Source organism: Scyliorhinus torazame, chromosome 21 (genome assembly GCF_047496885.1).
Source record: "Scyliorhinus torazame isolate Kashiwa2021f chromosome 21, sScyTor2.1, whole genome shotgun sequence".
Taxonomy (NCBI): domain Eukaryota; kingdom Metazoa; phylum Chordata; class Chondrichthyes; order Carcharhiniformes; family Scyliorhinidae; genus Scyliorhinus; species Scyliorhinus torazame.
Genome location: NC_092727.1, coordinates 65,313,103 through 65,332,550, shown reverse-complemented (window position 1 = coordinate 65,332,550; position 19,448 = coordinate 65,313,103). Strand labels below are relative to the sequence as shown.

General features: G+C 57.4%; 1 protein-coding gene across 4 annotated transcripts in view; it reads left to right on the top strand.

The window, feature by feature from the left end:
• maptb (microtubule-associated protein tau b) overlaps window positions 1–19,448 on the top strand; it is a 300,500-nt gene that overhangs the window by 202,704 nt on the left and 78,348 nt on the right. For all 4 annotated transcript variants that reach the window (XM_072486888.1, XM_072486889.1, XM_072486891.1 and 1 more), the window contains one exon: window positions 13,961–14,229. In XM_072486888.1, coding sequence (XP_072342989.1) covers window positions 13,961–14,229 — 269 coding nt within the window. The remainder of the gene's footprint in view (window positions 1–13,960; window positions 14,230–19,448) is intronic.

Sequence of the window (19,448 nt, the reverse complement as noted above, 5' to 3'; positions counted from 1 at the left end):
ATATTCCCGCTCTGACCTCACGGGCTCGATATTCCCGCTCTGACCTCCCGGCTCGATATTCCCGCTCTGACCTCCAGGCTCGATATTCCCGCTCTGACCTCCCGGGCTCGATATTCCCGCTCTGACCTCACGGGCTCGATATTCCCGCTCTGACCTCCCGGCTCGATATTCCCCCTCTGACCTCACGGGCTCGATATTCCCGCTCTGACCTCCCGGCTCGATATTCCCGCTCTGACCTCACGGGCTCGATATTCCCACTCTGACCTCCCGGGCTCGATATTCCCGCTCTGAAATCTCTGGCTCAATATTCCCACTCTGACCTCCCGGGCTCAAAATTTCTGCTCTGACCTCCCGGGCTCGATATTCCCACTCTGACCTCCCGAGCTCAATATTCCCGCTCTGACCTCCCGGGCACGATATTCCCGCTCTGAATTCTCTGGCTCGATATTCCCACTCTGACCTCCCGGGCTCGTTATTCCCACTCTGACCTCCCGGGCTCGATATTCCCACTCTGACCTCCCGGGCTAAATAGTTCCGCTCTGGCTTCACAGGCGGGGTGTTCCTGCTCTGAACTCCCAAGCTCGATATTCCTGTTCTGACCTCCCGGGCTCGATATTCCCGAATGACCTCCCGGGCTTGATAATCCTGCTCTGACATCACGGACTCGATATTCCCACTCCGACCTCCCCATCTTGATATTCCTGCTCTGAACTCCTGGGCTCGATATTCCCACTCCGACCTCCCGGGCTCGATATTCCCGCTCTGACCTCCCGGACTCCATATTCCCACTCTGACCTCCCAGGTTCGATATTCCCACTCTGACCTCCCGGGCTCAGTATACCCGCTCTGACCTCCCGGGCTCGATATTCCCGCTCTGACCTCCTGGCTCGATATTCCCACTCTGACTTCCCGGGCTCGATATTCCCACTCTGACCTCCAGTGCTCGATGTTCCCATTCTGGCCTCATGAGCTCGATATTCCCACTTGACCTCGCGGGCTTGGTGTTCCCTCTCTTACCTGCCGGGCTCGATATTCCCGCCCTGACCTCCCGGGCTCGATATTCCCACTCTGACCTCCAGTGCTCGATGTTCCCATTCTGACCTCATGAGCTCGATATACCCACTTGACCTCGCGGGCTTGGTGTTCCCTCTCTTACCTGCCGGGCTCGATATTCCCGCTCTGACCTCCCGGGCTCGATATTCCCACTCTGACCTCCCGGGCTCGATATTCCTGCTCTGATTTCCCGGGCTCGATATTCCCGCTCTGACCTCCCGGGCTCGATATTCCCGCTCTGACCTCCTGGCTCGATATTCCCACTCTGACCCCCTGGCTCTATATTCCCACCCTGACCTCCTGGCACGATATTCCCACTCTGACCTCCCGGACAGGATATTCCCACTCTGAACTCCCGGGCCCGATATTCCCACTCTGACCTCCCTGGCTCGATATTCCCGCTCTGACCTCCCAGGCTCAATATTCCCACTCTGACCTCCCGGACAGGATATTCCCACTCTGACCTCCCGGGCTCGATAGTCCCACACTGACCTCCTGGCGCGATATTCCCACTCTGACCTCCTGGCTCGATATTCCCGCTCTGACCTCCCGAGCTCCGATATTCCCGCTCAGACCTCCCAGGCTCAAAATTCCCGATCTGACCTCCCGGACAGGATATTCCCACTCTGAACTCCCGGGCCCGATATTCCCACTCTGACCTCCCTGGCTCGATATTCCCGCTCTGACCTCCCAGGCTCAATATTCCCACTCTGACCTCCCGGACAGGATATTCCCACTCTGACCTCCCGGGCTCGATAGTCCCACACTGACCTCCTGGCGCGATATTCCCACTCTGACCTCCTGGCTCGATATTCCCGCTCTGACCTCCCGAGCTCCGATATTCCCGCTCAGACCTCCCAGGCTCAAAATTCCCGATCTGACCTCCCGGACTCCATATTCCCACTCTGACCTCCCGAGCTCCGATATTCCCGCTCTGACCGCCCAGGCTCAATATTCCCACTCTGACCTCCCGAGCTCCGATATCCCCGCTCTGACCACCCAGGCTCAATATTCCCACTCTGACCTCCCGGGCTCGGTGTCCCTGCTCTGACCTCCCGGGCTCGATATTCCCACTCTGACCTCCCGGGCTCGATATTCCTGCTCTGACCTCCCGGGCTCGATAGTCCCGCTCTGACCTCCCGGGCTCGATATTCCCGCTCTGACCTCCCGGGCTCGATATTCCCACTCTGACCTCCCGGGCTTAATATTCCCGCTCTGGCTTCACAGGCTCGGTGTCCCCGCTCTGACCTCCCGGACTCGATATTCCCGCTCTGACCTCCCGGGCTCTATATTCCTGCTCTGACCTCCCGGACTCGATATTCCCGCTCTGTCCTCCCGGGCTCGATATTCCTGCTCTGACCTCCCGGGCTCGATATTCCTGCTCTGACCTACCGGGCTCGATATTCCCAGTCTGACCTCCTGGCTCGATATTCCCACTCTGACCTCCCGGGCTTGATATTCCCGCTCTGACCTCCCGGGCTCGATATTCCCAGTGTGACCTCCTGGCTCGATATTCCCACTCTGGCCTCTCGAGCTTCGATATTCCCGCTCTGACCTCCCGGGCTCAATATTCCCGCTCTGACCTCCCGGGATCGATATTCCTGCTCTGACCCCCCGGGCTCGATATTCTCGCTCTGACCTCCCGGCTCGATATTCCCGCTCTGACCTCCCGGGCTCCATATTCCGACTCTGACCTCCCGAGCTCTGATATTCCCGCTCTGACCTCCTGGGCTCCATATTCCCACTCTGACCTCCCGAGCTCCGATATTCCCGCTCTGACCTCCCACGCTCAGTATTCCCACTCTGACCTCCCGGGCTCGGTGACCCTGCTCTGACCTCCCGGGCTCGATATTCCCGCTCTGACCTCCCGGGCTCAATATTCCCGCTCTGGCTTCACAGGCTCCATATTCCGACTCTGACCTCCCGAGCTCTGATATTCCCGCTCTGACCTCCTGGGCTTGGTGTCCCTGCTCCGACCTCCCGGGCACGATGTTCCCGCTCTGACCTCCCGGGCTCGATATTCCCGCTCTGACCTCCCGGGCTCGATATTCCCACTCTGACCTCCTGGGCTTGGTGTCCCTGCTCCGACCTCCCGGGCACGATGTTCCCGCTCTGACCTCCCGGGCTCGATATTCCCGCTCTGACCTCCCGGGCTCGATATTCCCACTCTGACCTCCCGGGCTCAATATTCCCGCTCTGACCTTCTGGGCTCTATATTTCCACTCTGCCCTCCCAGGCTCGATAATCCCAGTGTGACTTCCCAGGCTCGATATTCCCGCTCTGACCTCATGAGCTCGATATTCCCGCTCTGACCTCCCGGGCTCAATATTCCCGCTCTGACCTCCCGGGCTCAATATTCCCACTCTGACCTCCTGGCTCGATATTCCCGCTCTAACCTCGCGGGCTCCATATTCCCACTCTGACCTCCCAAGCTTCGATATTCCCGCTCTGACCTCCCGGTCTCGATATTCCCGCTCTGACCTCCCGAGCTCCGATATTCCCGCTCAGACCTCCCAGGCTCAATATTCCCGCCCTGACCTCCCGGACTGCATATTCCCACTCTGACCTCCCGGGCTCGATATTCCTGCTCTGACCTCCCGGGCTCGATATTCCTGCTCTGACCTCCCGGGCTCGATAGTCCCGCTCTGACCTCCCGGGCTCGGTGTCCCTGCTCTGACCTCCCGGGCTCGATATTCCCGTTCTGACCTCCTGGGCTCAATATTCCCGCTCTGGCTTCACAGGCTCGGTGTCTCCGCTCTGACCTCCCGGACTCGATATTCCCGCTCTGACCTCCCGGGCTCGATATTCCTGCTCTGACCTCCCGGACTCGATATTCCCGCTCTGACCTCCCGGGCTCGATATTCCCAGTCTGACCTCCTGGCTCCATATTCCCACTCTGACCTCCCCGGCTTGATATTCCCGCTCTGACCTCCCGGGCTCGATATTCCCAGTCTGACCTCCTGGCTCGATATTCCCACTCTGACCTCCCGAGCTCCGATATTCCCGCTCTGACCTCCCGGGCTCAATATTCCCGCTCTGACCTCCCGCGCTCGATATTCCTGCTCTGACCACTCGGGCTCGATATTCTCGCTCTGACCTCCTGGGCTCCATATTCCCACTCTGACCTCCCGAGCTCCGATATTCCCGCTCTGACCTCCCAGGCTCAATATTCCCACTCTGACCTCCCAGGCTCAATATTCCCACTCTGGCTTCACAGGCTCGGTGTCCCCGCTCTGACCTCCCGGGCTCAATATTCCCGCTCTGACCTCCCGTGCTCGATATTCCTGTTCTGCTCTCCCGGGCTCGATATTCTCGTTCTGACCTCCCGGGCTCGATATTCCCGCTCTGACCTCCCGGGCTCGATATTCCCGCTCTGACCTCCCGGACTCCATATTCCCACTCTGACCTCCCGAGCTCTGATATCCCCGCTCTGACCTCCCGGGCTCCATATTCCCACTATGACCTCCCGAGCTCCGATATTCCCGCTCTGACTTCCCAGGCTCAATATTCCCGCTCTGACCTCCCGAGCTCCGATATCCCCGGTCTGACCTCCCGGGCTCCATATTCCCACTCTGACCTCCCGGGCTCGATATTCCCGCTCTGACCTCCCGAGCTCTGATATTCCCACTCTGACCTCCCGGGCTCCATATTCCCACTCTGACCTCCCGAGCTCCGATATTCCTGCTCTGACCTCCCAGGCTCAATATTCCCGCTCTGACCTCCCGGACTCCATATTCCCACTCAGACCTCCCGAGCTGCGATATTCCCGCTCTGACCTCCCGAGCTGCGATATTCCCGCTCTGACCTCCCAGGCTCAATATTCCCGCTCTGACCTCCCGAGCTCGATATTCCTGCTCTGACCTCCCGGGCTCGATATTCCCGCTCTGACCTCCCGGGCTCAATATTGCCGCTCTGACCTCCCGGGCTCGATATTCCCGCTCTGACCTCCCAGGCTCAATATTCCCGCTCTGACCTCCCGAGCTCGATATTCCTGCTCTGACCTCCCGGGCTCGATATTCCCGCTCTGACCTCCCGGGCTCAATATTGCCGCTCTGACCTCCCGGGCTCGATATTCCCCCTCTGACCTCCCGAGCTCGATATTCCTGCTCTGACCTCCCGGGCTCGATATTCCCGCTCTGACCTCCCGGGCTCGATATTCCCGCTCTGACTTCCCGGGCTCGATATTCCCCCTCTGACCTCCCGGGCTCGATATTCCCCCTCTGACTCCCGGGCTCAATATTCCCACTCTGACCACCCGGACAGGATATTCCCACTCTGACCTCCCAGGCTCGATATTCCCGCTCTGACCTCCTGGCTCGATATTCCCGCTCTGACCTCCCGGGCTCGACATTCCCGCTCTGACCTCCCTGGCTCGATATTCCCACTCTGACCTCCCGGGCTCGATATTCCCACACTGACCACCCGGGCTCGATATTCCCGCTCTGACCTCCTGGGCTCGATATTCCCGCTCTGACATCCCGGGCTCCGTGTCCGTGCTCCGACCTCCCGGGCTCGATATTCCCGCTCTGACCTCCCGGGCTCGGTGTCCCTGCTCTGACCTCCCGGGCTCGATATTCCCACTCTGACCTCCCGGGCTCGATTTCCCCGCTCTGACCTCCCGGGCTCGATATTCCCGCTCTGACCTCCTGGGCTTGGTGTCCCTGCTCCGACCTCCCGGGCTCGATGTTCCCGCCCTGACCTCCCGGGCTCGATATTCCCGCTCTGACCTCCCGGTCTCGATATTCCCGCTCTGACCTCCCGGGCTCGATATTCCCGCTCTGACCTCCCGGGTTCGATGTTCCCGCTCTGACCTCCTGGGCTCGATATTCCCGCTCTGACCTCCCGGGCTCGATATTCCTGCTCTGACCCAACGGGCTCGATATTCCCGCTCTGACCTCCCGGGCTCAATATTCCCACTCTGACCACACGGACAGGATATTCCCGCTCTGACCTCCCGGGCTCAATATTCCCACTCTGACCTCCCAGGCTCGATATTCCCGCTCTAACCTCGCGGGCTCCATATTCCCACTCTGACCTCCCGAGCTCCGATATTCCTGCTCTGACCTCCCGGTCTCGATATTCCCGCTCTGACCTCCCGGAATCCATATTCCCACTCTGACCTCCCGAGCTCCGATATTCCTGCTCTGACCTCCCGGTCTCGATATTCCCGCTCTGACCTCCCGGACTCCATATTCCCACTCTGACCTCCCGAGCTCTGATATCCCCGCTCTGACCTCCCGGGCTCCATATTCCCGCTCTGACCCAACGGGCTCGATAGTCCCGCTCTGACCTCCCGGGCTCGATAGTCCCCCTCTGACCTCCCGGACTCCATATCCCCGCTCTGACCTCCCGGGCTCCATATTCCCGCTCTGACCCAACGGGCTCGATATTCCCGCTCTGACCTCCCGGGCTCGATAGTCCCGCTCTGACCTCCCGGACTCCATATTCCCACTCTGACCTCCCGAGCTCTGATATCCCCGCTCTGACCTCCTGGGCTCCATATTCCCACTCTGACCTCCCGAGCTCGATATTCCTGCTCTGACCTCCCGGGCTCGATATTCCCACTCTGACCTCCCGGGCTCGGTGTCCCTGCTCTGACCTCCCGGGCTCGATATTCCCGTTCTGACCTCCCGGGCTCAATATTCCCGCTCTGGCTTCACAGGCTCGGTGTCTCCGCACTGACCTCCCGGACTCGATATTCCCGCTCTGACCTCCCGGGCTCGATATTCCTGCTCTGACCTCCCGGGCTCGATATTCCCAGTCTGACCTCCTGGCTCCATATTCCCACTCTGACCTCCCCGGCTTGATATTCCCACTCTGACCTACCAGGCTTGATATTCCCGCTCTGACCTCCCGGTCTCGATATTCCCAGTCTGACCTCCTGGCTCGATATTCCCACTCTGACCTCCCGAGCTCCGATATTCCCGCTCTGACCTCCCGCGCTCAATATTCCCGCTCTGACCTCCCGCGCTCGATATTCCTGCTCTGACCACTCGGGCTCGATATTCTCGCTCTGACCTCCCGGGCTCCATATTCCCACTCTGACCTCCCGAGCTCCGATATTCCCGCTCTGACCTCCCAGGCTCAATATTCCCACTCTGACCTCCCAGGCTCAATATTCCCACTCTGACCTCCCGGGCTCGATATTCCCGCTCTGACCTCCCGGGCTCAATATTCCCACTCTGGCTTCACAGGCTCGGTGTCCCCGCTCTGACCTCCCGGGCTCAATATTCCCGCTCTGACCTCCCGTGCTCGATATTCCTGTTCTGACCTCCCGGGCTCGATATTCTCGTTCTGACCTCCCGGGCTCGATATTCCCGCTCTGACCTCCCGGACTCCATATTCCCACTCTGACCTCCCGAGCTCTGATATCCCCGCTCTGACCTCCCGGGCTCGATATTCCCACTATGACCTCCCGAGCTCCGATATTCCCGCTCTGACTTCCCAGGCTCAATATTCCCGCTCTGACCTCCCGGGCTCAATATTCCCGCTCTGACCTCCCGCGCTCGATATTCCTGCTCTGACCACTCGGGCTCGATATTCTCGTTCTGACCTCCCGGGCTCGATATTCCCGCCCTGACCTCCCGGACTCCATATTCCCACTCTGACCTCCCGAGCTCTGATATCCCCGCTCTGACCTCCCGGGCTCCATATTCCCACTATGACCTCCCGAGTTCCGATATTCCCGCTCTGACTTCCCAGGCTCAATATTCCCGCTCTGACCTCCCGAGCTCCGATATCCCCGCTCTGACCTCCCGGGCTCCATATTCCCACTCTGACCTCCCGAGCACCGATATTCCCGCTCTGACCTCCCAGGCTCAATATTCCCGCTCTGACCTCCCGGACTCCATATTCCCACTCAGACCTCCCGAGCTGCGATATTCCCGCTCTGACCTCCCAGGCTCAATATTCCCGCTCTGACCTCCCGAGCTCGATATTCCTGCTCTGACCTCCCGGGCTCGATATTCCCGCTCTGACCTCCCGGGCTCAATATTGCCGCTCTGACCTCCCGGGCTCGATATTCCCGCTCTGACCTCCCAGGCTCAATATTCCCGCTCTGACCTCCCGAGCTCGATATTCCTGCTCTGACCTCCCGGGCTCTATATTCCCGCTCTGACCTCCCGGGCTCAATATTGCCGCTCTGACCTCCCGGGCTCGATATTCCCCCTCTGACCTCCCGAGCTCGATATTCCTGCTCTGACCTCCCGGGCTCGATATTCCCGCTCTGACCTCCCGGGCTCGATATTCCCGCTCTGACTTCCCGGGCTCGATATTCCCCCTCTGACCTCCCGGGCTCGATATTCCCCCTCTGACTCCCGGGCTCAATATTCCCACTCTGACCACCCGGACAGGATATTCCCACTCTGACCTCCCAGGCTCGATATTCCCGCTCTGACCTCCTGGCTCGATATTCCCGCTCTGACCTCCCGGGCTCGATATTCCCGCTCTGACCTCCCTGGCTCGATATTCCCACTCTGACCTCCCGGGCTCGATATTCCCACACTGACCACCCGGGCTCGATATTCCCGCTCTGACCTCCTGGGCTCGATATTCCCGCTCTGACATCCCGGGCTCCGTGTCCGTGCTCCGACCTCCCGGGCTCGATATTCCCGCTCTGACCTCCCGGGCTCGGTGTCCCTGCTCTGACCTCCCGGGCTCGATATTCCCGCTCTGACCTCCTGGGCTTGGTGTCCCTGCTCCGACCTCCCGGGCTCGATGTTCCCGCTCTTACCTCCCGGGCTCGATATTCCCGCTCTGACCTCCCGGTCTCGATATTCCCGCTCTGACCTCCCGGTCTCGATATTCCCGCTCTGACCTCCCGGGCTCGATATTCCCGCTCTGACCTCCCGGGTTCGATATTCCCGCTCTGACCTCCTGGGCTCGATATTCCCGCTCTGACCTCCCGGGCTCGATATTCCTGCTCTGACCCAACGGGCTCGATATTCCCGCTCTGACCTCATGAGCTCGATATTCCCGCTCTGACCCAACGGGCTCGATATTCCCGCTCTGACCTCCCGGGCTCAATATTCCCACTCTGACCTCCCAGGCTCGATATTCCCGCTCTAACCTCGCGGGCTCCATATTCCCACTCTGACCTCCCGAGCTCCGATATTCCTGCTCTGACCTCCCGGTCTCGATATTCCCGCTCTGACCTCCCGGACTCCATATTCCCACTCTGACCTCCCGAGCTCTGATATCCCCGCTCTGACCTCCCAGGCTCAATATTCCCGCTCTGACCTCCCGAGCTCCGATACTCCCGCTCTGACCTCCCAGGCTCAATATTCCCGCTCTGACCTCCCGGGCTCCATATTCCCGCTCTGACCTCCCGGGCTCCATATTCCCGCTCTGACCCAACGGGCTCGATAGTCCCGCTCTGACCTCTCGGGCTCGATAGTCCCCCTCTGACCTCCCGGACTCCATATTCCCACTCTGACCTCCCGAGCTCTGATATCCCCGCTCTGACCTCCCGGGCTCCATATTCCCGCTCTGACCCAACGGGCTCGATATTCCCGCTCTGACCTCCCGGGCTCGATAGTCCCGCTCTGACCTCCCGGGCTCGATATTCTCGCTCTGACCTCCCGAGCTCTGATATTCCCGCTCTGACCTCCTGGGCTCCATATTCCCACTCTGACCTCCCGAGCTCGATATTCCTGCTCTGACCTCCCGGGCTCGATATTCCCACTCTGACCTCCCGGGCTCGGTGTCCCTGCTCTGACCTCCCGGGCTCGATATTCCCGTTCTGACCTCCCGGGCTCAATATTCCCGCTCTGGCTTCACAGGCTCGGTGTCTCCGCACTGACCTCCCGGACTCGATATTCCCGCTCTGACCTCCCGGGCTCGATATTCCCATTCTGACCTCCTGGCTCCATATTCCCACTCTGACCTCCCCGGCTTGATATTCCCGCTCTGACCTCCCCGGCTTGATATTCCCGCTCTGACCTCCCGGTCTCGATATTCCCAGTCTGATCTCCTGGCTCGATATTCCCACTCTGACCTCCCGAGCTCCGATATTCCCGCTCTGACCTCCCGGGCTCAATATTCCCGCTCTGACCTCCCGCGCTCGATATTCCTGCTCTGACCACTCGGGCTCGATATTCTCGCTCTGACCTCCCGGGCTCCATATTCCCACTCTGACCTCCCGAGCTCCGATATTCCCGCTCTGACCTCCCAGGCTCAATATTCCCACTCTGACCTCCCGGGCTCGATATTCCCGCTCTGACCTCCCGGGCTCAATATTCCCACTCTGGCTTCACAGGCTCGGTGTCCCCGCTCTGACCTCCCGGGCTCAATATTCCCGCTCTGACCTCCCGGGCTCGATATTCCCGCTCTGACCTCCCGGGCTCGATATTCCCGCTCTGACTTCCCGGGCTCGATATTCCCGCTCTGACTTCCCGGGCTCGATATTCCCCCTCTGACCTCCCGGGCTCGATATTCCCCCTCTGACTCCCGGGCTCAATATTCCCACTCTGACCACCCGGACAGGATATTCCCACTCTGACCTCCCAGGCTCGATATTCCCGCTCTGACCTCCTGGCTCGATATTCCCGCTCTGACCTCCCGGGCTCGATATTCCCGCTCTGACCTCCCTGGCTCGATATTCCCACTCTGACCTCCCGGGCTCGATATTCCCACACTGACCACCCGGGCTCGATATTCCCGCTCTGACCTCCTGGGCTCGATATTCCCGCTCTGACATCCCGGGCTCCGTGTCCGTGCTCCGACCTCCCGGGCTCGATATTCCCGCTCTGACCTCCCGGGCTCGGTGTCCCTGCTCTGACCTCCCGGGCTCGATATTCCCACTCTTACCTCCCGGGCTCGATTTCCCCGCTCTGACCTCCTGGGCTTGGTGTCCCTGCTCCGACCTCCCGGGCTCGATATTCCTGCTCTGACCTCCCGGGCTCGATATTCCCGCTCTGACCTCCTGGGCTTGGTGTCCCTGCTCCGACCTCCCGGGCTCGATGTTCCCGCTCTGACCTCCCGGGCTCGATATTCCCGCTCTGACCTCCCGGGCTCGATATTCCCGCTCTGACCTCCCGGGTTCGATGTTCCCGCTCTGACCTCCCGGGCTCGATATTCCCGCTCTGACCTCCCGGCTCGATATTCCCGCTCTGACCTCCCGGGCTCGATATTCCCACTCTGACCTCCCGGGCTCGATTTCCCCGCTCTGACCTCCCGGGCTCGATATTCCCGCTCTGACCTCCTGGGCTTGGTGTCCCTGCTCCGACCTCCCGGGCTCGATGTTCCCGCTCTGACCTCCCGGGCTCGATATTCCCGCTCTGACCTCCCGGGCTCGATATTCCCGCTCTGACCTCCCGGGTTCGATGTTCCCGCTCTGACCTCCTGGGCTCGATATTCCCGCTCTGACCTCCCGGGCTCGATATTCCCGCTCTGACCTCCCGGGCTCGATATTCCTGCTCTGACCCAACGGGCTCGATATTCCCACTCTGACCTCATGAGCTCGATATTCCCGCTCTGACCTCATGAGCTCGATATTCCCGCTCTGACCCAACGGGCTCGATATTCCCACTCTGACCTCCCGGGCTCAATATTCCCACTCTGACCTCCCGGGCTCGATATTCCCGCTCTTTGTGTGGTGTTTTTAAAAGGGGTTCCTCATCTTGCTCTTGAATCTGACTCAAGCTATTTCCGCAGTTTGGCTAACCCTGAGAGCACAGGGCCCATGCCAGCTGTGAGGGGGTTGGCACTGGCATTGGTGCTCCTTGGGCAATGAGGGATGGCCAGCGGTCTGCTGTACACGGCAGCAACTGTCACTCAGTGTCACCCCAGTCCGAGGCAAGCTGTGTTCCCCCAATACCGCACACGAAGCTGAGCAGAGGCAGCACGGTATCAATGGGTGGACAGCCCTCTCCAAAATTTTAGCAGATATCACACAATATGAATGTGACAAGTACTGCCGCCTTTAAATTAAGCATTAGATTTAAATAAATGTGGTTTGTTCCCTCAATTGAACATCCAAGATATCAGGAGCTTCGAGCAACTTCCAAGCCATTGGTCACACTTGATCCAGGTCCTCAATACTGCTCACTCATCCCCGCTCATACTCTGATATTGGTCACACTTTGTCCCTGGTCACTCCCAGTCTGCGGTCACTCGGTCCTTGATCACTTTAGTTTTATCACAAATATCTTTGCCACATTTCTGAAGGTACCTTTTACTTGGATCAATTTTTAAACAACTGTACCTCAGTGAGAGTCAGTGGGCGGGATTCTCCACTCCCACGCCGAAGTGGCCGCGCCGTCGTGAACACCGTCGAGGTTCACGACGGCGCGGAACGGCCCCGGTCCCGACCGACTCAGGCCCTGACAATGGGCCAGTATCGGGGCCGCGTCATCTACCCGCGCCAGGCCTTGTCGCCCGCGTAAAAGCGGCGCCGAATAGATGACGCGTAACGGACGTCACCCGCGCATGCATGGTTGCCGTCCTGTCCAAATCCGCCTCGGAAGAAGATGGGGGAAGGATCTTGCGCGGCCGCGGAAGGAAGGAGGTTCTCCTTCAGAGAGGACGGCCCGACGATCGGTGGGCACCGATCGCAGGCCACCCCACATTCAAGGTGAAGCCCGGTGCAGGATCCCCCCTCGCCCCCCCACAGGCCGCTCCCCCAGCGTTCACGCACCGCCCACGACTGTAGCGACCAGGTGTGGACAGCGCTGGGGGGAACCCGCCGTTTTGGCCTGGCCGCTCGGCCCATCCGGGCCTCAGAATAGCGGGGGTGCCGGAGAATCGCCATTTTGGGTATCTCCGGCGATTCTCCGGCCTGCGGTCCGCGAAACCCGACTGGCCCGTTCCCGCCGCTTGGGAGAATCGCAGGAGGGCGTCGGACCGGCGTCCCCGGAATTTTCGGTGGCCCAGGCGATTCTCCCAACCGGCGTGGGAGTGGAGAATCGCGCCAAGTATGTGTGGAACCCATACCCCAGTGAGAGTCAGTGTGTGTGGAACTGTACCCTAGTGAGAGTCAGTGAGAGTCAGTGTGTGTGGAACTGTACCCCAGTGAGAGTCAGTGAGAGTCAGTGTGTGTGGAACTGTACCCCAGTGAGAGTCAGTGAGAGTCAGTGTGTGTGGAACTGTAACCCAGTGAGAGTCAGTGAGAGTCAGTGTGTGTGGAACTGTACCCCAGTGAGAGTCAGTGTGTGTGGAACTGTATCCCAGTGAGAGTCAGTGTGTGTGGGGAACCCGTACCCCAGTGAGAGTCAGTGTGTGTGGAACTGTAACCCAGTGTGAGTCAGTGTGTGTGGAACTGTATCCCAGTGAGAGTCAGTGTGTGTGGAACTGTATCCCAGTGAGAGTCAGTGTGTGTGGAACTGTATCCCAGTGAGAGTCAGTGTGTGTGGAACTGTATCCCAGTGAGAGTCAGTGTGTGTGGAACCCGTATCCCAGTGAGAGTCAGTGTGTGTGGAACTGTATCCCAGTGAGAGTCAGTGTGTGTGGAACTGTATCCCAGTGAGAGTCAGTGTGTGTGGAACTGTATCCCAGTGAGAGTCAGTGTGTGTGGAACTGTAACCCAGTGAGAGTCAGTGTGTGTGGAACTGTATCCCAGTGAGAGTCAGTGTGTGTGGAACTGTATCCCAGTGAGAGTCAGTGTGTGTGGAACTGTATCCCAGTGAGAGTCAGTGTGTGTGGAACTGTATGCCAGTGAGAGTCAGTGTGTGTTGAACTGTATCCCAGTGAGAGTCAGTGTGTGTGGAACCCATACCCCAGTGAGAGTCAGTGTGTGTGGAACCCATACCCCAGTGAGAGTCAGTGTGTGTGGAACCCAAACGCCAGTGAGAGTCAGTGTGTGTGGAACTGCAGTCTGTGCCTCAGCATCTTCAATTGTGTGGGAAAATATATGTTGAGTAATTGATTTTACTCTTTTAGTCTGATCCACGTTTCCAATCTTGTCTCTAAGGTGATTCAGCTACTAAAGCAGGTGGCAGTGGTTGCAGCAGCCCTGGAACTCCTGGGACCCCCAGCAGTCGTTCCCGCACCCCTTCCCAGCATTCCTCAGGAGCAACCAAAGACATAAAGAAAGTGGCCATTGTGCGCACTCCCCCCAAATCCCCTGCTGCTTCCAAGACACGGACTCCCCCTGTTGCTGTGCCCATGCCTGATCTGAAGAACGTTAGATCGAAGATTGGATCAATAGAGAACATCAAACACTCCCCGGGTGGGGGCAAGGTAACTGCCAATTCTCTTAATTTTTCTTTTTTAAATTAATTAATTAATTAATGATTTTTTTTTCCAATTAAGGGGCCATTTAGCGTGACCAATCCACCTACCCTGTACATCTTTGTGTTATGGGGGTGAGGCCCACGCAGACACAGGAGAATGTGCAAACTCTTCATTTTCTGACTCGCAGCCTCATTCCCGATATACAGCCACATTGCACCAAATCCAATCAGTCATTCAGAAACAAACAAAAATTTCAATCATTTTTGGAGACTGACAGAATTGCAAAGCAGTGAAGTTATGTTTAACGTTTACAGACCTGGGCCTATTACAATTGGGGAATAGTACCGAATTCGGCTTTCCATATTACCGTGTGGATATAGAGGCACTCTGTGAGGTGCATGAAGGGATTTACAAGAACGATAACAGAGAACGAAACCCAGGGGCTTTTCACAGGAACTTCATTTGAAGCCGACTTGTGACAATGAGCGATTTTCTTTTTTTTTCATTTCATCAGGAAAGCTTCAACAATCGGTGACCTTTCCTTTGAGCAAGAGAAGTCTTTCAAGTTATTAATGGGTTTAACCGGGTAATTGGATCATTATGTGAAAAGGAAGAATGCAGAGTTATGGGGAGAAGGCGGCAGTGGAATGGCACTGGGTGAATTACTCAGTCAGAGGGCTGGCAGTGGAATGGCACTGGGTGAATTACTCAGCCAGAGTGCTGGCAGTGGAATGGCACTGGGTGAATTACTCAGTCAGAGGGCTGGCAGTGGAATGGCACTGGGTGAATTACTCAGTCAGAGGGCTGGCAGTGAAATGGCACTGGGTGAATTACTCAGCCAGAGTGCTGGCAGTGGAATGGCACTGGGTGAATTACTCAGTCAGAGGGCTGGCAGTGGAATGGCACTGGGTGAATTACTCAGTCAGAGGGCTGGCAGTGGAATGGCACTGGGTGAATTACTCAGTCAGAGGGCTGGCAGTGGAATGGCACTGGGTGAATTACTCAGTCAGAGGGCTGGCAGTGGAATGGCACTGGGTGAATTACTCAGTCAGAGGGCTGGCAGCGGAATGGCACTGGGTGAATTACTCAGCCAGAGTGCTGGCAGTGGAATGGCACTGGGTGAATTACTCAGTCAGAGTGCTGGCAGTGGAATGGCACTGGGTGAATTACTCAGTCAGAGGGCTGGCAGTGGAATGGCACTGGGTGAATTACTCAGTCAGAGGGCTGGCAGTGGAATGGCACTGGGTGAATTACTCAGCCAGAGTGCTGGCAGTGGAATGGCACTGGGTGAATTACTCAGTCAGAGTGCTGGCAGTGGAATGGCACTGGGTGAATTACTCAGCCAGAGTGCTGGCAGTGGAATGGCACTGGGTGAATTACTCAGCCAGAGTGCTGGCAGTGGAATGGCACTGGGTGAATTACTCAGTCAGAGTGCTGGCAGTGGAATGGCACTGGGTGAATTACTCAGTCAGAATGCTGGCAGTGGAATGGCACTGGGTGAATTACTCAGTCAGAATGCTGGCAGTGGAATGGCACTGGGTGAATTACTCAGTCAGAGTGCTGGCAGTGGAATGGCACTGGGTGAATTACTCAGTCAGAATGCTGGCAGTGGAATGGCACTGGGTGAATTACTCAATCAGAATGCTGGCAGTGGAATGGCACTGGGTGAATTACTCAGTCAGAGAGCTGGCAGTGGAATGGCACTGGGTGAATTACTCAGTCAGAGTGCTGGCAGTGGAATGGCACTGGGTGAATTACTCAGCCAGAGGGCTGGCAGTGGAATGACACTGGGTGAATTACTCAGTCAGAGTGCTGGCAGTGGAATGGCACTGGGTGAATTACTCAGTCAGAGTGCTGGCAGTGGAATGGCACTGGGTGAATTACTCAGTCAGAGTGCTGGCAGTGGAGTGGCACTGGGTGAATTACTCAGCCAGAGTGCTGGCAGTGGAATGGCACTGGGTGAATTACTCAGTCAGAGGGCTGGCAGTGGAATGGCACTGGGTGAATTACTCAGCCAGAGTGCTGGCAGTGGAATGGCACTGGGTGAATTACTCAGTCAGAGTGCTGGCAGTGGAATGGCACTGGGTGAATTACTCAGTCAGAGAGCTGGCAGTGGAATGGCACTGGGTGAATTACTCAGCCAGAGTGCTGGCAGTGGAATGGCACTGGGTGAATTACTCAGTCAGAGTGCTGGCAGTGGAATGGCACTGGGTGAATTACTCAGTCAGAGTGCTGGCAGTGGAGTGGCACTGGGTGAATTACTCAGCCAGAGTGCTGGCAGTGGAATGGCACTGGGTGAATTACTCAGTCAGAGGGCTGGCAGTGGAATGGCACTGGGTGAATTACTCAGCCAGAGTGCTGGCAGTGGAATGGCACTGGGTGAATTACTCAGTCAGAGTGCTGGCAGTGGAATGGCACTGGGTGAATTACTCAGTCAGAGAGCTGGCAGTGGAATGGCACTGGGTGAATTACTCAGCCAGAGTGCTGGCAGTGGAATGGCACTGGGTGAATTACTCAGTCAGAGTGCTGGCAGTGGAATGGCACTGGGTGAATTACTCAGTCAGAGTGCTGGCAGTGGAATGGCACTGGGTGAATTACTCAGTCAGAGTGCTGGCAGTGGAATGGCACTGGGTGAATTACTCAGTCAGAGGGCTGGCAGTGGAATGGCACTGGGTGAATTACTCAGCCAGAGTGCTGGCAGTGGAATGGCACTGGGTGAATTACTCAGCCAGAGTGCTGGCAGTGGAATGGCACTGGGTGAATTACTCAGTCAGAGTGCTGGCAGTGGAATGGCACTGGGTGAATTACTCAGTCAGAATGCTGGCAGTGGAATGGCACTGGGTGAATTACTCAGTCAGAGGGCTGGCAGTGGAATGGCACTGGGTGAATTACTCAGTCAGAGTGCTGGCAGTGGAATGGCACTGGGTGAATTACTCAGTCAGAGTGCTGGCAGTGGAATGGCACTGGGTGAATTACTCAGTCAGAGTGCTGGCAGTGGAATGGCACTGGGTGAATTACTCAGTCAGAATGCTGGCAGTGGAATGGCACTGGGTGAATTACTCAATCAGAATGCTGGCAGTGGAATGGCACTGGGTGAATTACTCAGTCAGAGGGCTGGCAGTGGAATGGCACTGGGTGAATTACTCAGTCAGAATGCTGGCAGTGGAATGGCACTGGGTGAATTACTCAGTCAGAGGGCTGGCAGTGGAATGGCACTGGGTGAATTACTCAGTCAGAGGGCTGGCAGTGGAATGGCACTGGGTGAATTACTCAGTCAGAGTGCTGGCAGTGGAATGGCACTGGGTGAATTACTCAGTCAGAGGGCTGGCAGTGGAATGGCACTGGGTGAATTACTCAGTCAGAGGGCTGGCAGTGGAATGGCACTGGGTGAATTACTCAGTCAGAGTGCTGGCAGTGGAATGGCACTGGGTGAATTACTCAGTCAGAATGCTGGCAGTGGAATGGCACTGGGTGAATTACTCAGTCAGAGTGCTGGCAGTGGAATGGCACTGGGTGAATTACTCAGTCAGAATGCTGGCAGTGGAATGGCACTGGGTGAATTACTCAGTCAGAATGCTGGCAGTGGAATGGCACTGGGTGAATTACTCAGTCAGAGTGCTGGCAGTGGAATGGCACTGGGTGAATTACTCAGTCAGAGTGCTGGCAGTGGAATGGCACTGGGTGAATTACTCAGTCAGAATGCTGGCAGTGGAATGTCACTGGGTGAATTACTCAGTCAGAGTGCTGGCAGTGGAATGGCACTGGGTGAATTACTCAGTCAGAGGGCTGGCAGTGGAAGGGCACTGGGTGAATTACTCAGTCAGAGGGCTGGCAGTGGAATGGCACTGGGTGAATTACTCAGTCAGAGGGCTGGCAGTGGAATGGCACTGGGTGAATTACTCAGTCAGAGAGCTGGCAGTGGAATGGCACTGGGTGAATTACTCAGTCAGAGGGCTGGCAGTGGAAGGGCACTGGGTGAATTACTCAGTCAGAGGGCTGGCAGTGGAATGGCACTGGGTGAATTACTCAGTCAGAGGGCTGGCAGTGGAATGGCACTGGGTGAATTACTCAGTCAGAGGGCTGGCAGTGGAATGGCACTGGGTGAATTACTCAGTCAGAGGGCTGGCAGTGGAAGGGCACTGGGTGAATTACTCAGTCAGAGGGCTGGCAGTGGAATGGCACTGGGTGAATTACTCAGTCAGAGGGATGGTAGTGGAAGGGCACTGGGTGAATTACTCAGTCAGAATGCTGGCAGTGGAATGACACTGGGTGAATTACTCAGTCAGAGGGCTGGCAGTGGAATGGCACTGGATGAATTACTCAGTCAGAGAGCTGGCAGTGGAATGGCACTGGGTGAATTACTCAGTCAGAGGGCTGGCAGTGGAAGGGCACTGGGTGAATTACTCAGTCAGAGAGCTGGCAGTGGAATGGCACTGGGTGAATTACTCAGTCAGAGGGCTGGCAGTGGAAGGGCACTGGGTGAATTACTCAGTCAGAGGGCTGGCAGTGGAATGGCACTGGGTGAATTACTCAGTCAGAGAGCTGGCAGTGGAATGGCACTGGGCGAATTACTCAGTCAGAGGGCTGGCAGTGGAAGGGCACTGGGTGAATTACTCAGTCAGAGGGCTGGCAGTGGAATGGCATTGGGTGAATTACTCAGTCAGAGGGCTGGTAGTGGAAGGGCACTGGGTGAATTACTCAGTCAGAGGGCTGGCAGTGGAATGGCACTGGGTGAATTACTCAGCCAGAGGGCTGGCAGTGGAATGGCACTGGGTGAATTACTCAGTCAGAGAGCTGGCAGTGGAATGGCACTGGGTGAATTACTCAGTCAGAGGGCTGGCAGTGGAAGGGCACTGGGTGAATTACTCAGTCAGAGGGCTGGCAGTGGAATGGCACTGGGTGAATTACTCAGTCAGAGTGCTGGCAGTGGAATGGCACTGGGTGAATTACTCAGTCAGAGGGCTGGCAGTGGAAGGGCACTGGGTGAATTACTCAGTCAGAGGGCTGGCAGTGGAATGGCACTGGGTGAATTACTCAGTCAGAGGGCTGGCAGTGGAATGGCACTGGGTGAATTACTCAGTCAGAATGCTGGCAGTGGAATGGCACTGGGTGAATTACTCAGTCAGAGTGCTGGCAGTGGAATGGCACTGGGTGAATTACTCAGTCAGAGGGCTGGAAGTGGAAGGGCACTGGGTGAATTACTCAGTCAGAGGGCTGGCAGTGGA